Consider the following 23,238-nt stretch of genomic DNA (forward strand, 5'->3'; position numbering starts at 1 on the left):
GCACGCCAGGCCTCCCTGTCCATCACCAACTCCCGGAGTTTGCTCAAACTCATGTCCATTGAGTCGGTGATGCCATCCAACCATCTCATCCTCTGTCGTCCCCTTCTCCTCCTACCCTCAATCTTTCCCAGCATCAGGGTCTTTTCCAATGAGTCAGCTCTTCACATCAGGTGGCCAAAGTATTGGAGTTACAGCTTCAACATCAGTCCTTCCAATGAACACCCAGGACTGATCTGCTTTAGGATGGACTGATTGGATCTCCTTGCAGTCCAAGTGGATCAAAATTTTGGAGAGAGTATATTTTTTAGTGCAGAAGCTTAAAATTAATACAATTTCCACATTGATCAAGAAGATAAAAATACAATGGCTTCCTTTAATGTCTCGGGATAGGAATAGCAAGATGTATTTGCTGTTGTCTTAGGCTCTTGCTATCTATGTTTTATGTTTTGACTCATGGTAGACATTTAACTACACAGTCATCTGGATAGTAATGGAATTCTACTTTGTACGCTAGACCTTTCTTCATAGTGGCTTTATCTTAAAATCACATCAGAAGGTTTTATTATCTGTGTATGTTTATCACATTAAAAACTAACTTAAGACTGTGATTTTAAGGTAGACTTCACTAGTTTTCTTCTTTGATATTAAAATGTGAAATTTTTTCAAAATAACCCAAGTTGTTAGTGATGAAGAGACCCAAAGGCAGTGGTGGTACCAATGCATAAACCACAGGCTTTTTCCTACCTACCAGGTCCTCGTGGTTCGCTGGCAGTTCTGATGTATACCCGTAGGGAAACAGCAGCATCTGGGAGTACGAATGGAAGGTGATGTAGGCCTTGATTGACTTTAGGTGGCTTCGAATGAAGTCGCGGACAGCTTTGGTCTCTTTCTCGGACTCTGGTGCAGGACCCCGATAGATCTCCTGGCAGGGATCACTGGTGTTAGGGAGAGCTGCAGAGGGCATGGAGGATTGAGATCAAAGCCTGTCTCCCTCTCCCCCTGCCCCCAGGACAGCCTCTCCCTCTCCTGATACAGATTCACTTCTTTTCTTTCTAAGATTTTAGGCTTCCAGGTCCACAGGGCTTCCCCGTGTCCCTGGTGCTGCGGACACTCTGCAGCACTTTGCAGACGGGACGCAGAGTACGACAGACTTAGCCCACGTGAATATTCTTGTTCTTAGCCTTGTTTATTTTCCTGCCATTCCTAAGGGTCATGGGAATAATGCATCAGAAGCAGCCAGGGGCCCGGAGTCGGTTCCAGTTCAGCCTCAAATTTGACTTGTTGGAGGCTGGTGTACATTACCTTCTTTGAGTCTGAGTTACTTTAATCTGTTTCATCAGGCAGCTTTCACTTAGGGATATATGTTTTATCATATTCATTATGGTAGAATTTAGAATTGGATGCTGAGGTGGTATTTTCAACAGTATTAGATAAAGAAGAAATTTATGAATTGGGGTATTGTTAGTTTCTCCTTGAATGTATATGATGATAAAATCATATTTGTGTAGCAGATGTCTATCATCTGGTGTAGCAGGTCTCTGCTTTTCTATGAAACCTTTCCACTTTCTTTGCCCCAGATGTTTCTTTTCACTAAACATTCGAGGAACTGCCTATTTGTTGGTTCTGACCACTGGTATTTCTCAAATTTTATCAGACCAGGAAGGGAAGGGAGTTGAGACCTCTGTTCAGATGATCTGAATTTCTGGGTCGCACCTGATTTTTGGCAAACTAGATATATTAAGTAAGAGATGGTTTTACAAACAGTCCTACCCCCTACTTCCTCCCATTTAACAAAACATTCATAATACTTCTAAAGTAGTGGTGATCATCTTTCATTTATTTTTAGTTATAGCTTTCCTTTAACATTATTATTATTTTTAAACTGTTTACTTTGTATTGGGATATACAATTGTATACGGTTGTGTTGGTGATTAACAATGTTGTGACAATTTCAGGTGGGCAGCAAGGGTACTCAACCATGTATATATACATGTATTCATTCTCTTCCAGACTCCCCTCCTGTCCAGGTTGGCACAGAACATTGAACCGAGTTCCCTGTGTTGTACAGTAGGTCCTTGTTGGTTATCCATTTTGAATATAGCAGTGTGAACTTATGGTTGCTGGGGGGCGAAGTTGGGGAGGTGGGATAGTTATGAAGTTTGGGATGGACATGTATCTTTCATTTTTTAGATTAGAAAATTAACACTTAGCGAATACCTATCTTTCCTAAAATAAGTAGGTAGTTTAACTAAATTTGGTGTCCAAACACTCTTTATAGCTATTTCCCTTGAGATCTTGACTGCTACTCACAGTTCCATGAGACATTAAAGTTCCTGTTGAGGTCAGTTCCAATGCATTTGGAATTTTGATTCCTGGAACGGTTTTTTCTCCACATGCGGTTCTACAAGATTGAATGATGGAAGTGTTTACACAAGTTTACATTTTTTAGTTTGATCATTTCAGATTCTGTCTGCAGGTGTCTATAGCTTTATTTGAAATTTATCTAGTTAACCTGAGACTCATTAAAGAAAATATACATTTTTCTTATAACTTGTAATATTTTCAGAAACATTGTTTTTATATTAATATTATAAGACCTTGATAAAAAATACAGTTTTAAAAACTGTTGTTTAGTTCTGAGTATTAAAAAGTAATCCCTGATGTTCTGAAATTATCTGTAGTTTGAATTTTAACTTCATTACACCTTTTACCATTTATAGATTCATATATAATGTAGGTCAAATTGTGATTGTTGGAGCATAATTTTTAGAAAAGAACCTTTTTGATAGTATGAGTCTGAAATCTCAAAATTAATCTTAGCAACAGCATAAAGAATTCTTATAAAAGACAGATACCTGTGTCACTCTTTTATTGATTTTTTGATATAATTATTTCACCTCAGATTCTGTCCCAAATTGATTGAATACAGTGACTTTGGTTTTGAAGTCAGTATGTTCATAATGTCTCTAGGTGACTTTTATTCTTAGCTATAAATACTTTCACCATATTGTGTAACATACATTTCCTTTATAATTACTGCTTTATTTCATTTTCCTCCATTATTAGCTTCAGGAGCAGAAATTTCATATTATTTCAAGGACTCCTGTGTAACCAGGAAATCATGCTGTCTTTAGTCTAAACTGACTTTTTGAATCAGAATTAATTGGTTAGCTAAGCCTTAAACTTAATGCCTAACAGTCAGCGTGCGTGCGTGCTAAGTCACTTCAGCCACGTCCCTCTCTTTGGGACCCTGTGAACTGTAGCCTGCCTCTGCAGACTCCTCCTCCATGGGGTTCTGCAGGCAAGAACACTGGAGTGGGTTGCCATGCCCTTCTCTAGGGAATCTTCCCAACCCAGGGATCGAACCTGCATCGACCCTGTCTTCTGCATTAAGAGATGGATTCTTTATGACTAGTGCTACCTAGGAAGCCCCAATGTGCATGAAAGTCAGTAAATAATACATTATCTAATTTCAAACAGGAGATTACAGATCAGTACCTGTGTCCATGACCAAATATATCCATCAACATTGAATACAGGAAGAACATAAAAATTCATCCGGTCCAGGAGTTTAGTCATAATCTTGTTTTTACCATAAGTTTTGGTTGCCTGTAGGAGTAGGAAAAAATTAAGCTATTGATATAAAGTTTAGTTACCATATGGAGAACTGTGGTTATAACTGTAATGATGACAACTCCTTAAGTCATTTGCCCAAGGTCGCATTATTTCAAACATATTTCACCTAAACTGCATAAAGATAAATGATCCATATAGATGACAGAAGAAATTACACTTATTCAGACTAGTGAAATTAATTTGACTTAATATTCTTTAAAGTGAAAGTCGCTCAGTCATGTCCAACTCTTTGTGACCCCATGGACTATATACAGTCCATGGAATTCTCCAGGCCAGAATACTGGAGTGGGTAGACATTCACATCTCCAGGGGATCTTCCCAACCCAAGGATAGAACCCAGGCCTCCCATTTTGCAGGCGGATTCTTTACCAGCTGAGCCACAAGGGAAGCCTGGATATTCTTTAAAGGATCATTTAATTACCAAGATTAGTAGCATTCCAAATGTAGAATGCAGGATACATTTCATAGAAAGAATGGAGGCCAATTGAAAAATTAGCAGTACAATTTAAGTAGATTCTTACCCTCACATTTTTAGGTAAACAGAGATTAACTGTGTAAGCAAAGGAGCGTGTAAATATTGGAGAGGATTCACGAATTAATTATAAGTAGGATTAAAGAAAAAAAACACTATTAATAAAACAATTAGAATATTTAGATTGACCAGTCAACTTTTCTCACGTCAGATGGAAATTTCTCTGATTATCTGGCCTTTTTTGACTAACTAAAATCTCTCATTATTCTTGGACAATCTCTTGCACGTTTATCTGCACTAGAGCCAAGCTGTTTCTTTTCATTAATAAGTAAGTTTGTTTATTTGTGTCAGGTTTTAATTGCAGCAAGTGGGATCTTTAGTTGTGGTAAGTGGGATCTAGTTCCCTGAGCAGGATTTGCACCTGGGCCTCCTGCATTGGGAGCTGGACTCTTAGCCACTAGACCTCAGGGAAGTCCCAAGAAAAGATGTTCCTTATAGGCCTGTCTCGTGTGTTCCTTTATGGCTTAAGTAAGCAGAGCTCTCGGCCCTCAGCTGAAGAACTAAAACAACTGCAGGGATAAATCAGTTCGATTTTCAGATTCATTCCTAGTGGAAATAAACTCGCCCTGAAAGTGGTTGTGATGTTGTATTCCAGTAGCATGTTATATGCAAAAGTTGGCAGAAAAGAGAGAGTTAAAAGATTGTGGGAATCGGAATACAATAGAAATAGAGTGAGAGGAACAAAAGACTTATAAACAGGATTTGTTGTTGTTTAGTCATGAGATTGTATCCAATTCTTTTGCTATCCCACGGACTGTAACCTGCCAGGATCCTCTGTCCATGGGATTCTTCAGGCAAGAATACTGGAGTGGGTTGCCATTTCCTTCTCCAGGGGAATCTTTCCGACCCAGGGATCAAACCTGCATCTCCTGCTTGGCAGGTGGATTCTTAATCGCTGTGCCACCTGGGAAGCCCATAAACTGGATTTACTTTTTAAAAAGTGAGTTATTTTTTCAGTTGAAAAGGAAATTTAAGTATGAAACTTCCAAAAGTGTGTGTAGCCAATTAAATATCTAAGTGGGAGCTATTGTTCTATGCTTTGAATTCACCAAAGTAAGGCCAAGTTTGTAGATTTTGAGTATAAAGATAGTTTCAGATTTTCCGTACTTAACTATAGGAAAAACCATATTGTAGCCAATTTTTTTTTTAAATTTTATAAGCCATAATCTGGATTTCAAGAAGTTTGAAGGAAGGTGGCAATTTTATAAAAAACCTCAGTGATGAATAAAATCCAGTGTTTTTCACCTGATAGCACCAAATGTGGGCTCTTCTAGTTCCGTGGAGCTGCACCCATTTGCGAAGGGGTGTTACCATCCAGTGAGGCACTGGAGACCTGATAGTCAAAGAATCGCGTGAATGTTCCAACGGACTTACCTGATAGACAAACCACTGGCAGAAGGCTGGGGCGATCCATTCTCGTGCGTGAACACCGCAGTCCGTGAAAATAGCCTTTCTTCTTTCATCCTTCCCCCCAACCTTTTAAAAAATAAATCTGAGGTGTTATTTTACATGAACTCACACACTGATCCCTTGTTGCTAAGAACTCATTCATGTCTCAAAGCGATTATTTCACCTCTCTCCTGTTGCGTGAGTCGCTGTGTGTGTGATTATTTTAATCAGGGGGGACCATGGTATGTATCTTTAAAACACGTAATTCATCATCTATTTCACAGTATATTTTTCAAAAATTTTCCTTCATGTCAGGGTGGCTTTTAGAGTTTTAAAAAATCATGTCGCTGGATGGCAAAACCCACCACAATACTGTAAAGTAGCCTCCAATTAAATAAATTAATTAAAAAATCAAAATCTACTGTTTTTCTTGTTGGATTGCTGACATCCTTTGGTCTGAGAGATAGATTATAGAGTTGCTTCTGTTTCTGCCATTTTCTTTCGCTTTTCTTACTTCATAAACAATAAGTGGGAAAGACTCCGTAGTTGTGATGCCGTGGGGAGGAGGAATAGGGCTGGATATTTGAAGGGCTGTCATTTGGAGAACTTATATTTGTTTTGAGTGGTTGGAGAGCACGAATGGATAGGAATTCAGAGTAGGGAAGGGCTTCTCAGTTATTGAGAGGATGCTTTAGGGAGCAGTGTCTTCGGATGTGCAGAAATCCAGCAGCAGCTGAATGGCAGTTGTCAACTCAGTCATGGGCGGAATCCCTATCAACCCAGTTAAAACCCCTCACTTGCTGTACTGGACTCCCACAATTATGCGATTCTTAAATTTCTTTTCTTCTTGACATTTAGGCGTGCATTCCCCTGGATTTTAATGGATGAAAAGCTGTTTTATGCACCAGGGACATCGGATGCTCTTGTAATAAAGATACAGGATAAGAAGCTTGTCTGGTTTTGTTCACGGTGTCCGTCAAGTGGTTTATTTGTAGACTTTCTTGGTCCCGCCTAAAACCATCTGTCACTTCTGTTCTTGAATGGTTGTCTGAAGCTTACATGTTCTTCAAAGAAATAAGGCTTTTCATTGTCTAAAAATTAGCTAGGGCCTTCCCTGGTGGCACAGTAGATAAGAATCTGCCTGCCAGGGCAGGAGACACGGGTTCGATCCCTGGTCTGGGGAGATCCCGCGTGCCAAGGGGCAAGTAAGCCTCTGTGCCTCACCTACTGAGCATGTGCTCCTGAGCCCCCAGACACGGGAGCCCGCGTGCCCTGGAGCCTGCGCTCCGCAGCAAGGGAAGCCACCGCAGTGAAAAGCCTGCCACAGCCCCTGCTCACCCCAGCTGGAGAAACAGCCCGAGCAGCAATGAAGGCCCAGCACAGCCGAAAATGAGCAATAAATACATAAAAACTGGCTAGCTGTATCACAGAGTAACTCTTAAATTCATATTTTTGGACAATAGAATCAGCAATTCTTAAATCACTTTTACCTTGAGAACATATAGTGGATTATCTTCAACAGTAGTTCCAATTTTGATGCGAGAGACCATTTTAGGATGCTTGCGCACCATTTTTTCAGTCCAAGCAACAATCTTAGGAACAAAACCAATTTTGAGAGATTAGAATAATAGATAACTAAGTGCCAACAAATGTTGAGGGTAACATTTTTCTATTTGGAAGTACAGGCATTTTATATGATACCTTGTTCCAGTTATTATATTTTGCATAGCTGTGCCTGCCTGGGTTATCTTCTTTAACATCAAACTGTTTTTCAACCTCTTCTTGTACAACGTGAATCAAGATTCTGTTTGACAGGGGAAATGATAAAATACACACTTAACGGGGGAAAGAAAAACAGTTATCTTTCATTTGCAGAAATTTCCTCTTCCTTCATCTCTGTCTTTGATCAAGTTTATCGTGTCTCTTCATGATTCTCCAACCGTGCCTTTTAGATACGTCGTGTGTCTGGCTTCCTATCTCCCCATTTATCTAGAGCTGTGCTTTTCTTGCTGATGGACTGATCTGAGTTTAGAGGAAGAACAGAAGTGAGGTATACTCCTAATTAGAGTTTATTTAGGACATGAGACCATGTACTGCTCATGAATATTGGTTCTCATTAACGTCACTGACAAGCACTTTATTATGCATATTATAGTTAACTCACTGTATGCTTGGCTTTTGACTTAGGATGAATCTGGGATTTTTGAGAAAGAAAAATTTGACAACAGATTTGGAATCAAGGGGTGCCTGTTGTGCACTAAAACTCACATGAAGTCTGAGAAGTTTGGAGATTATATTTTGGGTTGTCCCTGCAGCCATATTTAATTGTCTTAAACTCTAAAGAGGGCTTGTGGCTTTTGCTCCACCTGCATTAAAAGCAGAGGAACCAGGCAAAAGAGAGATTTCTATGGTCTCAGAGGTTGATTGGTAACATATGGCAGTATTAATTAGTCACAGGAAGCTCGTATCTAAGAATATTTTTAGACTTACACATATCAATTTGGTTCTTGTGATAACAGCGGCAAAAGAAAATCGTGTGAGCTGAAATACGACCTTCCCACATATGCAGCTGCATGAGGACTTCAGAATGGTGCCAGATTGCTGCTGATGGGAACTAGAAATTAAGCCTAAGGCTGGAAATTAAGATCCATGTCCAGATGTTATTTTCCTGAGGCCTTCCACTAACCAGCAGCTAGGTTTAAGTAGAAGAAACCAAAATACTTTCTCTTAAATATTATTTTAGTGCTCCAAGATTTCCTTAATTTGTTAAAAATATTCCTAAATATAGGTGAAAGGATAAATAATCACCCCTGAGGATTTAATGAGGTAAATGGCCAACGTTTATTGAGTCTTTCTTATGCACCAGACATTCTGTTCAGCATGATATTTACATTTTATCATTTAATCTTTACATCAACACTATTAATTTGGTACCATTATAGCTTCCATTTTCATAGATGTTAGGTAGATTTCCAACATTGATATAACTAAAATACAGAAGTTGAAATTTGAGCCTAGAGATGTCTGACTTCAGCACTCTGGCTGTGAACCGTTATATGACAGTTATCCATCATAAGGGGGGAAAGCCCTGGGTATTGCTGTCAGATCTAAACTCTTCTTAGTCTACCGAGGCTTGTACGAAGTTTGCTCAGCTGACCAGCTCTCCAGAAAGCCTGAGTCTCAAGATCAGGGAGCAGGTTAGTTCAGAGAAGAGGCAAAATGAATCTTATTTTAACAAATTCAAGGCTCCTTCCATCTGCTGCTTTTAGTAGGAATGGACATTGCTTTGACAATTTGTGTGTGTGTATGTGTGTATATGGTTTTTTTTTGTGTGTGTGGGTGCATAAAAATTTTAGGATTATTTGTTCTAGTACTGTGAAAAATGTCCTGGGTATTTTGATAGGGATTGCATTAAATCTGTAGATTGCTCTGAGTAGTATGGGCATCTTAATAATATTAGTTCTTCCAATCCAAGGACATGGGATCTGTATCATCTTCAGTTTCCTTTATTAGTATTTTATAGTTTTCAGAGAATAGGTCTTTCACCACCATGGTTAAGTTTCAGTTCAGTTCAGTTCAGTCGCTCAGTTGTGTCCAACTATTTGCGACCCCATGAATCACAGCACGCCAGGCCTCCCTGTCCATCATTGACTCCCGGAGTTCACTCAAACTCATGTCCATCGAGTCGGTGATGCCATCCAGCCATCTCATCCTTGGTCGTCCCCTTCTCTTCCTGCCCCCAATCTCTCCCAGAATCAGGGCCTTTTCCAATGAGTCAACTCTTTGCATGAGGTGGCCAAAGTACTGGAGTTTCAGCTTCAGCATCAGTCCTTCCAATGAACACCTAGGACCGATCTCCTTTAGGATGGACTGGTTGGATCTCCTTGCAGTCCAAGGGACTCTCAAGAATCTTCTCCAACACCACAGTTCAAAAGCATCAATTTTTCTGCCCTCAGCTTTCTTCACAGTCCAACTCTCACATCCATACATGACCACTGGAAAAACCATAGCTTTGACTAGACAGACTTTGTTGGCAAAGTAATGTCTCTGCTTTTTAATATGCTATCTAGGTTGGTCATAACTTTCCTTCCAAAGAGTAAGCATCTTTTAATTTCATGGCTGCAGTCACCATCTGCAGTGATTTTGGAGCCCACAAAAATAAAGTCTGACACTGTTTCCCCTGTTTCCCCATCTATTTGCCATGAAGTGATAAGGACCAGATGCTATGATCTTAGTTTTCTGAATGTTGAGCTTTAAGCCAAATTTTTCACTCTCTTCTTTCACTTTCATCAAGAGACTTCACAAATAGCTGTGAAAAGAAGAGAAGTGAAAAGCAAAGGAGAAAAGGAAAGATATTCCCATCTGAATGCAGAGTTCCACAGAATAGCAAGGAGAGATAAGAAAGCCTTCCTCAGCAATCAATGCAAAGAAATAGAGGAAAACAACAGAATGGGAAAAACTAGATATCTCTTCAAGAAAATTAGAGATACCAAGGGAACATTTCATGCAAAGATGGGTTCGATAAAGGACAGAAATGGTATGGACCTAATAGAAGAAGAAGATATTAAGAAGAGGTGGCAAGAATACACAGAACTGTACAAAAAAGATCTTCATGACCCAGATAATCACAATGGTGTGATCACTCACCTAGAGCCAGACATCCTGGAATGTAAAGTCAAGTGGGCCTTAGAAAGCATCACTATGAACAAAGCTAGTGGAGGTGATGGAATTCCAACTGAGCCATTTCAAGTCCTAAAAGATGATGCTGTGAAAGTGCTGCACTTAATATGTCAGCACATTTGGAAAACTCAGCAGTGGCCACAAGACTGGAAAAGGTCAGTTTTCATTCCAGTCCCTAAGAAAGGCAATCCCAAAGAATGTTCAAACTACCGTACAATTGCACTCATCTCACATGCTAGTAAAGTAATGCTCAAAATTCTCCAAGCCAGGCTTCAGCAATACGTAAACCGTGAACTTCCAGATGTTCAAGCTGGTTTTAGAAAAGGCAGAGGAACCAGAGATCAAATTGCCAACATCCGCTGGATCATCGAAAAAGCAAGAGAGTTCCAGAAAAACATCTATTTCTGCTTTATTGACTACACCAAAGCCTTCGGCTGTGTGGATCACAATAAACTGTGGAAAATTGAAAGAGATGGGAATACCAGGCCACCTGACCTGCCTCTTGAGAAACCTGTATGCAGGTCAGGAGGCAACAGTTAGAACTGGACATGGAACAATAGACTGGTTCCAAATAGGAAAAGGAGTACACCAAGGCTGTATATTGTCACCCTGCTTATTTAACTTATATGCAGAATACATCATGAGAAATGCTGGGCTGGAAGAAGAACAAGCTGGAATCAAGATTGCTGGGAGAAATATCAATAACCTCAGATATGCAGATGACACCACCCTTGTGGCAGAAAGTGAAGAGGAACTAAAAAGCCTCTTGATGAAAGTGAAAGAAGAAAGTGAAAAAGTTGGCTTAAAGCTCAACATTCAGAAAACTAAGATCATGGCATCTCGTCCCATCACTTCATGACAAATAGATGGGGAGACAGTGGAAACAGTGTCAGACTTTATTATTTTGGGCTCCAAAATCACTGCAGATGGTGACTGCAGCCATGAAATTAAAAGACACTTACTCCTTGGAAGGAAAGTTATGACCAACCTAGACAGCATATTAAAAAGCAGAGACATTACTTTGCCAACAAAGGTCCGTCTGGTCAAGGCTATGGTTTTTCCAGTGGTCATGTATGGATGTGAGAGTTGGACTGTGAAGAAAGCTGAGCACTGAAAAATTGATGCTTTTGAACTGTGGTGTTGGAGAAGATCCTTGAGAGTCCCTTAGACTGCAAGGAGATCCAACGAGTCCATCCTGAAGGAGATGATTCCTGGGTGTTCATTGGAGGGAATGATGCTGAAGCTGAAACTCCAACACTTGGGCCACCTCAGGCGAAGAGTTGACTCATGGAAAAGACCCTGATGCTGGGAGGGATTAAGGGCAGGAGGAGAAGGGGATGACAGAGGATGAGATAGCTGGATGGCATCACCGACTCAATGGGCATGAGTTTGAGTGAACTCCGGGAGTCAGTGATGGACAGGGAGGCCTGGCGTGCTGCGATTCATTGGGTCACGGTCGGGCATGGCTGAGCGACTGAACTAACTAACTATGTCTTCTTTGGTGATGTCTGTTTAGATCTTCTGCCCATTTTTTGGACTGGGTTATTTGCTTTTTTGATACTGAGCTGCCTGAACTCACTGTGTATATTTTGAATATTAATTCCTTGCTGGTTGCTCTGTTTGTAAATATTTTACCACATTCTGAGGGTTGTCTTCTTGTTTTGTTTATGGTTTCCTTTGCAAAAGCTTTTAAGTTGTTTTAGATCTCATTTATTGACTGTTGTTTCTATTTTCATTACTTTAGGAAGTGAGTCAAAAAAGATTTTGCTGCAGTTTATGTCAAAGAGTGTTCTCTCTGTTTTCCTCTAAAAGTTTTAGAGTGTCTGGCCTTACATTTAGGTCTTTAATCCATTTTGAGTTACTTTTTGTGTATGGTATTAGGGGATGTTCTCATTTCATTCTTTCCCATGTAGCAGATCAGTTTTTGTAGCACTGCTTATTGAGGAAACTGTCTTTTCTCCACTGTATATTCTTGTGTCCTTTGTCATAGATTAGGTGACCGCAGGTACCTAGTCATCTCTATTGAGATGATCAAATGATTTTTTTTATCTTTCCTTTTGTCAATGTGGTATATCACATTGAGTAATTTGCAGATATTGAACCATCTTTGCCACCCTGGAATAAATCCCATTTAATTGCAATGTATGACCCTTTTTATATATTGTTGGATTTGGTCAGCTGGAGATATCACTCTCTCTGACTTCAGACTATACTACAACGCTAGGTCATCAGAGCAGTAGAATACTGGTACAAAAAAAGACACAGAGATCAATGGAGCATAACAGAGAGTCCAGAGAGTCCATTCCCATTGCTGGTAGCAGTGTAAATTGGTACAGACACTATGGAAAACAGTATGGAGCTTCCCCCAAAACTGAAAACAGAACCACCATGTGATTCAGCAGTTCCACTCCTGGGTGTATATCCAGAAAAAAACCACTAATTTGAAGAGATACACCCAGGATATAGAAGCAAACCAAGTGTTCATCAATAGACAAATGGGTAAAGAAGATGTGATATACATATACGTTGGAGTATTACTCAGCCTTAAAAAGAATGAGATTATCCTTTGCAGCAATGCAGATGGGCCTAGATAATAATATACTTCATGAAATAAGTCAACCAGAAAAAGACAAATGCTGTATGATATCACTTATTTATGGAATCTAAAAAATAAAACAAATGAACGTGTACATCACAAAATAGAAAGAGATTCACAGATTTAGAAAGCAAAGTAGTGGGGAGAGGGAAAAGATAGGGGTATGGGATTAAGAGATACAAACTACTTTTATAAGAATAGGTCAGAATATACTGTATAAAACGGGGAATTATAACCATTATTTTGTAATAAGTTTTTAAAAATTAATTTATTTTTTAGTTGAAGTATCATTGCTTTACAGAATTTTATTTTCTGTGAACCGACAACATGAATCAGCCATTGGTATAAATTTTAAAGGAGTATAATCTATGAAAATATGGAAACGCTATACTATACACCTGAAACTAACATTGTACTCAAATGTACTTCAGTTTAAAAAAAAGAAGGAATGGAGAACTGTGGGCCAGTGAGTTTTGGAGTGAGTGAGTGAGTGTGTGTGTGTGCGTGAGTTTTGGAGTGAGTGTGTGTGTGTGTGTAAGTGCGGTGGGGAAGGATGTCTTTGGGAGGCAGAGGCATGTTATGTGGCCTGATAAATTGATTTGGACTCCCTCTCCCTGACACCCACATTCCTGCAGGGTCGGGTCTACTCCAAAAGCGTGACTCCAGGTTTCTGCAGGATCTCAATCCTCTCCCAGAGCTCCCTAATTGAATTACCTTGTATCCTGCTCGGCACTTATGGACATGGATTTCCCCCAGCATTTGAGGCATATTTCTATGTTAGGTGATAAACTTTAAGGCACTAATTTTTATCCAGTAGGAGGGAAACGGCGCCCCTGATGATGTGTGTGCCACTGGTGATAGTCTCTAGCTATCCTGTTGCTCTTTTTCTGTGGGAAAGGGAGCAAACATGCTACTTTAAAGTAAAATCTGTCTTGGTAATTTAATTTTCTGGAAATTAAAAAAAATATCACACAGATGCTTTAAACTAAATAGTGGTTTATATGCACTGTCTAATGAAGGGTGTCTAAGTAAATCATTGTGTCAAACCAGCCTCTTAATGTGGTTTTATTCAAACTGGTGTCTGGTCCAACCAGATGTTTCTGTGCTTCGAACCCACTTCTGTTACTGACTGACACCAACTAACATATGTAATTAATATGCAAATAAAATTATCTATATAATTAGTGCTTGGAGACAAGATTTTAAATAGTTCTTGTCTGCACAGATCACTTTACATATTTGTATTTCCGAGGAAGGTAACTATCTAATTATGTGGCTTTCCCACAACTGTGGCTAATTTGGACCAATTTCTAGAAATCATGTCCTAATTAGATAAAACTAATTTTTATAGGTAGTTCAACACTTTGCTTCTTGATATAAATAGAAAGAAAGTACTTGGCATAAGACAAAATGAAAAGCACACTATTTGTGAGGATCTGGGTTTAGACCTCTGTTTGAGTCAGACTTGTTCCGAGCTTGGAGAAGGCCAGAGAGGAATCAGGGCTGATGAAATGGACGGCTGGCAGCCTCCTGCCTTGGAGTCTCCCGTCACCGTGATCTATTCCACTAGCTACGCTCACTGTCAAGCCGTCAGCGTCTTGTCTACAGTATCAGGGTATTGAGGAAAATGCACTACTTTATTTTTAACCTGCTGTTTGAATCAAATTATAAAAAGTTAGCTAAAATTTATTTTAGCTTGGGCTAGACACTTTGTGAGAATTAGTTGATCATAAGGAATCTGGGTCAGGTTTGTATTAATGAAGTAGAGTGAAGATTGTATAAATCAAGTCACATGTTTTAGAAGTCTGGCTATCAAGTGATTCAAGAGATGGTCACCAGGAAGTATATAGCGTGGAGGGGTGATTTCTTTTAGAAATATTCAAGATAGCATATCAACCTCAGCATAAGCCCAGAGTCCATAATGTCCTACTAATTTCTGTGATCTTACAGGTATGTTTATAAAGTGTCTGCTTCTGATTTTAATGGTACAGTTTATAAAATTATAGAAAAACCTATCAATGTATTAATTAAAAATGTTTAGATTCATAATTTTGAATATGTTCTTCCCATATATTAACTTCCCTGGTGGTTCAGTGGGAAAGAATCTGCCTGCCAATGAAGGAGACATGGGTTCAGTCCCTGGGTCCAAAAGATCCCCTGGAAAAGGAAATGGCAACTCCACTTCAGTATTCTTGCCTGAAAAATCCCATGGACAGTGGAGCCTGGCAAGCTATAGTCCATGGAGTTGCAAAAGAGTCAGATATGGCAGTGATTAAACAACAAGAATAGATTACTTTTGAATGTGTTCTCACCATATATGAACTTACACATTTGTTTCACAGCCTTCTTGAAACAATGGCAAAAACAAAGATAGTGACCAGCAGTAATCACGCATAATAACCTGTGACTCTAAGCCATAGGCAAGAATGTTTTTTGTTTACTTGTCTATGTATTTCCTTCAATAGTATTTAAATTTGTTAGAGATATTATAGCAGTTTAATAAACATAATCAAGTCATGATGAGAAGCAATATATCCCGCTCTCTAATATGACACTGTAGGATCTTTGAGCCAGAAGTAGAAGGTTTTTTGAGTTAACAGCACCGAGTTAGGTAGCAGAAGCAGGAACTATTAAATCAAAAAGAAAGAACTGATGCGTAGCGATCTTGAGTGATGGGGTCTCTGTAAAGGGGCTGCTGGGAAGACAAGGGTGGGGAAGTTCAGACAGGACCCCTCAGCACATCACACTGCTAAATATTTTAAAGTATAAAATCACACTTTGTTTTCCCTAGTATATGTTGATGTGCGATATTCATCTTTGAGCTCCCTTCTTATTTGTTGCCCGAGGGCCCGGACTGTGTGTGCATGGCCCATGGCTAGTGCTCGGTAATTTCTCATTTCCTCTTATTTCTCTATGGGACCACGACGACTCATTTCTGCATCTTAGGCCATTTGAGAATTCTCTCCTCTTAGATTTAAGCCTTATTTTACTGTGTTGTTTTGCTTTCTCTGAGGAAGAATTTCTTTCATAAAGAATTATTTATTATATATTTTACACCCCCACACTTCTGACTCAAAGATAAACGTTGCACTTTGGGTCTCCTTTTATGTATCAGGAGAATTCGAATACCAGAATCTGGTGCGGGCACAAGGAACTCTGCCCAGTGTCAGGTGGCAGCCTGGGTAGGAGGGGGATTTGAGGGGGGTGGATGCACGTATGTATATGGTTGTGCACCTGAAACTATCACAACATTGTTACTTGGCTACCCTCCAGTATAAAATAAAAAGCTTAAATCATGCAAAAAGAATGCAATGCTGGTAGTCAGCAGCAGCGCTGAGTTCCGGGCTGATCACCTGTCAGGAGTAACGAGTGTGCCCAGACCTTCCATGCCTGCTCACGTGCTCTTTGTCCTTACCAGGGGCTGAGTTTTAGGGATGGCAGATACCATAACTGTCATTCTTGCAGATCATAATAAACATAAGATAGAACTTGAGTGCCAAGGTTGAGCTCATCCTTTTTATAAGCAGGCCTCCATACTCTGTTTGGAGGCAACTGTGTTATTTCTTAGATAGAGCTTTCATTTTGAGGGGCCCAATATAAAATTATACTCTCCTTTCAATTTCAAGACTCCTCAGACTTTGAGTATCTAACACATTTGAATATTTTCCTAGGACTTACTCATAGTGCATTTGATTTTGATCCAGCGCAGACTCAACCAGCTGGGATTCCTTTGCACTGATTCGGAAATCCACCGTCATGTCGGCAGCGACCTGGTGGGTGGCGTCTGGATACCAGAAGTCAAGCTGCGCAGATGAGTTCAGTGTTAGTCACAGTTGTTTATTTGCTCATGCAACACATATTTATTAATAAATGACCATGTGTCATATGCAATGAAAGGAATTTGGGGTTCAACATGTCTGAAGTATGAACTCTTCTCTTAATAAACCTATGAGATTTTTGCAAATATATTTAAAAACTGTTGAATATTAGGCAATGGGGAAAAAAAACTCTTAATAAACCTATAAGATTTTTGCAAATATATTTAAAAACTGTTGAATATTAGGCAGTGGGGAAAAAATAGATCATATTTTTTTGGACATTATATATTCAAATGCAAAAAGAATGATCAGCTTTTGGCTAATCTGTTTTCTTCTACCACCAGTTGGAGTTGTTTCACAACTGATTTAGCCACAGCATCTGCCTCTGGTTGGGAATATGTATTCTTATGTGGCTTCTCCCTCCCCTGCGCCTGCTCTTGGGTCAGGCCTCCCTCAGAACCAGATGTCCCTGTAAACTCTGGAATTCCTGGAAAGACTGTCCAGTGAAGACATATTCTCTAGCCCTGTCATTTTCCCAGCAGTATGTCCTTGGGCTGATTACTAAAACTCTTTGCATTTCAGTCTTCCTCCTAAGAAGTGGGGCTAACAGCCCTCCATTGGGAGTGTTACGGAGGTTATGAAACAGCCATGACATCTGGGCCATGCCGTATTTAGCAACTGCTGGTTCCCTTCTCTTTATCTTCTGCTCAGAAATTTGGTGAACGGGACTGTAAAGATAGAATTCAAATTAAAATAATTTGAGAAGTTCCCAGTTCTTATTCTTGAAAATCATACTCAATCATGAAACCAAATGAAGTATCATTTCCCAACCTCGGGAATGTGGAGAAAATGCTCACTTTCCACCCATCGTGCCAAGCTTGTGGGCATAGCTGAGTCTGCCTGGCTGTTCTTTAGATGAATCCCACTCTACTTTTAGGTCAGTCCTGTTCCAGTGTAAGGCCGCTGTGAACCAACCAATATTTGTTGGTTTGTTTTGATCAAAATGCTGCAGTATAAATTAGACATCTGTGAGGTATAAGAATGATTTAAAGGTGAGTTAGGCCATCACAATGGCAATCTCTGTATCCTAATAGGGTTACGTGGTGCGTGAATTTGTTGTTTTTTTTAGTTGCTAAGTCATGTCCGACTCTTTTGCAACCCATGGACCCTAGCCTGCCAGGCTCCTCTGTCCAAGCGATTCTCCAGGCAAGAATACTGAAGTGGGTTGCCATGCCCTCCTTCAGGGCATCTTCCTGACCCGGAATCAAAAATGAGTCTCCTGCATTGGCAGGTGGATTCTTTACAGCTGAGCCACCAGGGGAGCACCGTGCGAAAGTTAGGGCTCAGTGGACTTCATGAGCTAAGCAGCAGGTGCAGAGATGGATGCCAGGGTGGCGGAGGTTCCTAAGAGAGAAGCAAACAGCTTAATGTGGGAGAACAGAGCCATCTGTGCATTTCCAACGTGCTTACCCATGCCAGGGGCAAGCACAAGGTCGCTTCTAGGAGCACAAGGAGCGGCCCGTCTGGGTCATGAGAGTTGGTGAACAGAGAGGGACTTTCTCCAGGAGAGACTGCCTGAGCTGGGTCTTGGAGACTAAGTGGCATTTAGCCAAGTAAAGCGGAAAATACATTCCTCCCGAGAAAAGGTGTGTAGGGCCAGTGCGGTGAGTGAGTGCTGTTCATAGTGCTTGAAGGGTAAGAAAGAGGGTCGGGTACATAGCTTGGAGATTATGAAGTTCTTGGAATACCACATCGATATCAATAGAAGATGCCAGCTGAGCATTACCCAAATATCAGCTCATTTAGTCTTTATAGCAGCTTTAGGAAGTAGGTGTGATTATTATGTCCCCACTTTACAGAGGAGGAAATTGAAGCCCGGAGAGGCTAAGTAACTTGCCTAAGGACACTGAGCTAGTGTGAAACTAGGATCTGAACCTCTGAAGACCGTGCTGTTTCCACACTAGGCCACCTCTCACTGAAAACCTTCAAGCAGAGGTGTCTCATTGTACAGCAATCAGGCTGCAGTATGGACTTGACTTCATGGGAGGCAAGACCAGAACCCTGAGCAGAAGGGAAGCTGTAATTGTCTATTGAAGCTGTCCCTGAAAAAGATAGAGCAGACATAAATTTGGCAGTGACAGGGGAATGAAGAGGAAAGTATGGATTTGAGAGACATCTGGGAATTAGTATAGGCAGCTTGATTTGATGTGGAAATAAGGGAGTATCTGACTAGACTAAATCTCAGATTCCATTCTGGGTTTAAGTTTGACATGAAATCTTGGTCATTTAATTTACCGTCTTTGAACATCAATTCTTCTGTTTTAAACACGTTGAATTGGGACACAGACCTTGAAAATATAATGAATTTGAAGTGATGTTTGTGAGCAAACTCTGGGGGACAGTGAAGGACAAGGAGTCCTATTGTGCTGCAGTCCGTGGAGTCACAAAGAGCTGGACATGGCTGAGTGAGTGAATAACAAGAAGGGGCTGGAACAGGGTGTCTTGCACAGAGAAGCCGCTGAACAAATGATAAAATGATGACTTTAGTCCATGGGGTTTTAAAAGACAGAGCTAACTTTTAAGAGTTTTCTTTCAAAATGGACCTGCTCTTAGAAAGAGACACCTCATGGTATTATCAGACAGTGCATTGATGTTATCAGTTAAGCAGCACCTCCGTGTGATCATAATCATGATTATGCCACAGAAGTGAGGCCCCTGGTATAGATCCAGGTGGCAGTGAGGAGAATGAGGTAGGCAGGCCCTGTCAGGGTTGAAGAAGAGGCCATGATAAAGGCCAGGAATGTCTCCCTATTTCACAGTTCTACCTAGAAAATGCTGTTGTTTGCAAAGTTTTTAGATGGGAAAAAGAAGTGGTAATTTGGAGAAAAATGAACAGAAACAATGAAAGGATTAGCAGTGAGTTGAATTATCCAATCATCACCTTTTCCCCCAATCTTTGGTAACTCTGCGACTGTTAAAAATATAAGGCAGAAGAAGCAGCTTTTAGGAAATAAAAAAGAAAGCCCTTTATGTGCTCTACCTGGCTGGTCTTGGCTAAGTCCTTGATGACGTTTGCTTGTTTTTCATCCTGCAGCTTCACACGGAGGACCTTGTTCCTGTAAGAACACAAAAGGTGAAGCACGTGAGCTGGAAGGAAGTCTTTCCTCATTGTCTTCCCAAGCACAGTCTGGAACACAGGGCCATGAGGTTTACCCGTCGAAGCGGACAGGGGAAGCGGCCAGGGCGGTGGCGATCAAACCCACGGGCAGGAGGAGCCTCATGGTTCTTTGCCTGTCCAGAGACACTCTGCTGGTTTGATGTCTCAGCTCTTATCTGGAGGAGCAGCTGGTTTCCTCTTTGGGTTCTGGTGGATAGAATGTGCCCCCCACCCCTTCGCCCCACCATCTTCTAGTTGGGAGGGGAGTAGGGTGGAAATATTAACGCTAATTGCCCTCTTTGTGACAGGTGAATTCCATGCTACTCATATACCTTTTACAGCTAAGAATTCCCATTATACAGATGGAAGGGGAGGCAAATTCCTTGTTAAGCAAATAACTTGGCAGGTGTCTCAGAAGGTAAGGAGCCCGCATGCAGTGCAGGAGATCTGGTGTTGATCCCTGGGTTGGAAAGATCCCCTGGAGAAGAGGCTGACTACCCACTCCAGCATGATTGCCTTCAGAATTCCTTGAACAAAGGAGCCAGGCGGGCTATAGTCCAAGGAGTCACAAAGAGTCTGGCACGACTGAGCGACTAACACTTTCACTTTTGCACAAGGTAGCAGAGTTAGTAAGTTCACAGAGCTGACCTTTGAATCCAGTTCTTTGTTCTAAAATACAACTCTATTGTGTGTTTGATGTAAATGATGGAAGAAATCGGCTCACATTTGCACTTGGAACCTGGGAGGAATGAGGGTATCTGGCCACAGAACCTTGATGTCAAAAACTATGCTTTTGAAGCCCCATTGTAAGTTGTTAAATTAAAAACGTTTATATTACAAATTATTTTGAATATACTAAAAGTATTAGAAGTAATCTGGAAAACATTATGTTCACTGTCTAAATTTTATACTTTTGCCATCATTATATAAATGATGATTATATAAATGATGGCAAAAGTATAATGAAGTGAACCTGACAGAAATTGCTAAATTACTCTTGGTAAAGAAGTAAACATTACAGAAATTGCTGAGTTACTTCCCTGCTCCTTTCCCCTTTTTTATCCCTCCATCCTCAGAGAGAACCCGTATTCATAAAGCAACTTGAAGACGTGTAAAGGGCAAGATAACATGGTTGCTCAAATGTTTGTTCATTGGCTATTCTGGTTAGGGTCTAAATGCCATAGATCCCCAATAAGTGCTTTTTGAAAGTTGAATTTATGAAAGTCAATTATAAGTCATTTTTAAAGTGTCTGGCAGGGGATCTTTAAACTTGACCACAACTCAATTAATTATGGATTGGAGAAGGCAACAGCTTTACCCAGAATTATAGGTAAGGTAATATAGTGAATGAATTTGATCAGATAGCTTATTAGAATTTCCTTTTAAAACTCCCTCTTCACATTGACAGATGTATAGACACTCACAAATGAAACTTCTCAGAGTCATAGTTTTGTATTTTTGTTATAAAATAATTCTGTGGGGAGGTCCTCCTGTTATCCGTGCGGCAGGGACAGCTTCATTCCTCTCCATCTGAGAGATGTACGGGAGGACTTCTTACCCAGGAGGGTCCGCTTGCCACGACCCTGCAGGTAAAGAAGAGGAGGGGGTTACAAATGCCTTCTTGTTGATATTGGGGAAGTGTTTCAGCACTAGAAAATCCCAGAGCAGATTCTTGCTCCATTGATTCTAAGGGTGCGTTGGGCAGGAGAACAGAGGAAAAGGAAGAACTTGACTTTGGAGTTGGACAAATGCAACCTCAGAGTGGTTCCCAAACGCTAGCTACTTTACCTGGAGCATGCTGCGTTCCAGACCTTAGTCTCCTGGACATGCAAATGGGACCCCAGCAAGTGGTTATGAGGGTTAAATGAGATGAATATGTATGTAAGGGATTTGGTGGATGGGAGGGACAAAAACATGCCTGTGTCCTCCAAGTGCAAGCCCGCTAAGTCACTTCAGTCATGCCTGACTGTTTGTGATCACAGGGACTGTAGCCCACCAGGCTCCTCTGTCCATGGGGTTCTCTAGGCAAGAATGCTGGAGTGGGTTGCCATGCCCTCCTCCAGGGGATCTTCTTGACCCAGAGATCAAACTCACATCTCTTACATTTCCTGCATCAGCAGGTGGATTCTTTACCACTAGTGCCACCTGTGAAGCCCATCCTCTAAGTATTACTACAATCGTCAAGTTCTGTAAACAGATATACTGGCCGTTATCAGGCTGCAGAACTGATGAGTATCAGCATACATCAGGTGGGAGGTTAAAGTGGTGGCTGTGTCCAATAAGGCCAAAATATCTCTGTATTTGTTTTAATATATATTGCTTCAAGTAAAAAAAAAATTATGTTATAGCTTTGCTTTTTGGAATTTTATTTGGATTCTAAAAGTAATAAATATACATGGAAAAATAATTTACCAAAATACAGAGAAGTTGAAAGAAGAAAATAGAAGTCCCTCTTAATGCTAGCATTCTTATATATTTTCTGTGTTAAGCCTTTTTCTGTGTGGTTCATTTAAAAACTATAGAGAAAAGGCTTCTATATCTGTTTTTCAGGTCAACTAAGAAGGACACTTTTATTTGGGGATCTAAGTAAGGGTTGGAAGGATCCTGGTTTTTCTTAAGACTTTGGTGATAAACAGTCTTTGACTTAACGTCTGGTGTGTATTGACAATTCCTTGTTTCTGGAGTAGGACGTAGGTATGTGATGCTTTAAGACCTCCTATTTCTTCCCAATCTATGGATTTCAAGAATATTTTGGAGCTCTTTATCAGAACCAGTTTCATTACTTGGCAGGCATAGTTCAGTACAACCTTATATTGCTGCATCGAGATTTATGAGAGGTCTTGGCTTATTTATGGAGTAGGATGAATAGTTGTTAGACACTGTATCATTTTAGGATTGACTGTGTAAGGTGGTGTGGTGTTTCACAGGTTAAATTAACCTCTTTGAAAAGATATCTAAAGTTGAATGCTTCACACAACAGTAATTTTCCACCTTTCTGGGCCTTTGCACGCCTAGGATTTTTGTGTGTCTAGACACAGTTAAAAATATCACTTTATTTTTTAAAGTATGCTTTTCTTCATATTTTTCAAACATTATCACCATAAAGGAAATGTCCTAGAAAATGGAAGTGAACATTCTCATGTGATTTACTAGAATTCTTCAAATAAGTCTCTGTCTGTAAATCAAATATAGTGAACTGATGGAATACCTTTAAATATCTCATAAAGGAAATGTCAGAAAGAACGAATCCTTTAGTTATGGGTATTGTATGTTCAGCATGGAACCGAAACTGCCCGTAGAGTGCTGCAGAGAGACATGTCTTTACTAGTTGCACGAAAGGTGGTTCTGGACAGAGACACGGATGTGTGATTCAAGCAGTGTCAGATCGGGCTAGAGCGGGGTGACTACCTGCTCAAGTGAGATGACCTGA

At 40.3% G+C, this 23,238-nt stretch overlaps 1 protein-coding gene across 1 annotated transcript in view; it reads right to left on the reverse strand.

Annotated features, from left to right (window-relative positions):
* The window catches only part of CPA3 (carboxypeptidase A3), a 36,348-nt gene that overhangs the window by 12,412 nt on the left and 698 nt on the right, over window positions 1–23,238 (reverse strand). Inside the window, exons 2-10 of the mRNA XM_020911688.2 lie at window positions 19,865–21,391; window positions 19,692–19,767; window positions 16,512–16,636; window positions 7,259–7,361; window positions 7,048–7,149; window positions 5,543–5,644; window positions 3,499–3,609; window positions 2,311–2,401; window positions 749–951 (exon numbers count right to left, since the gene is read on the reverse strand). Coding sequence (XP_020767347.2) covers window positions 749–951; window positions 2,311–2,401; window positions 3,499–3,609; window positions 5,543–5,644; window positions 7,048–7,149; window positions 7,259–7,361; window positions 16,512–16,636; window positions 19,692–19,767; window positions 19,865–19,932 — 981 coding nt within the window. The 5' untranslated portion in view covers window positions 19,933–21,391. The remainder of the gene's footprint in view (window positions 1–748; window positions 952–2,310; window positions 2,402–3,498; window positions 3,610–5,542; window positions 5,645–7,047; window positions 7,150–7,258; window positions 7,362–16,511; window positions 16,637–19,691; window positions 19,768–19,864; window positions 21,392–23,238) is intronic.

The sequence above is a fragment of the Odocoileus virginianus genome, chromosome 4 (assembly GCF_023699985.2).
Source record: "Odocoileus virginianus isolate 20LAN1187 ecotype Illinois chromosome 4, Ovbor_1.2, whole genome shotgun sequence".
NCBI classification, from domain to species: Eukaryota; Metazoa; Chordata; class Mammalia; order Artiodactyla; family Cervidae; genus Odocoileus; species Odocoileus virginianus.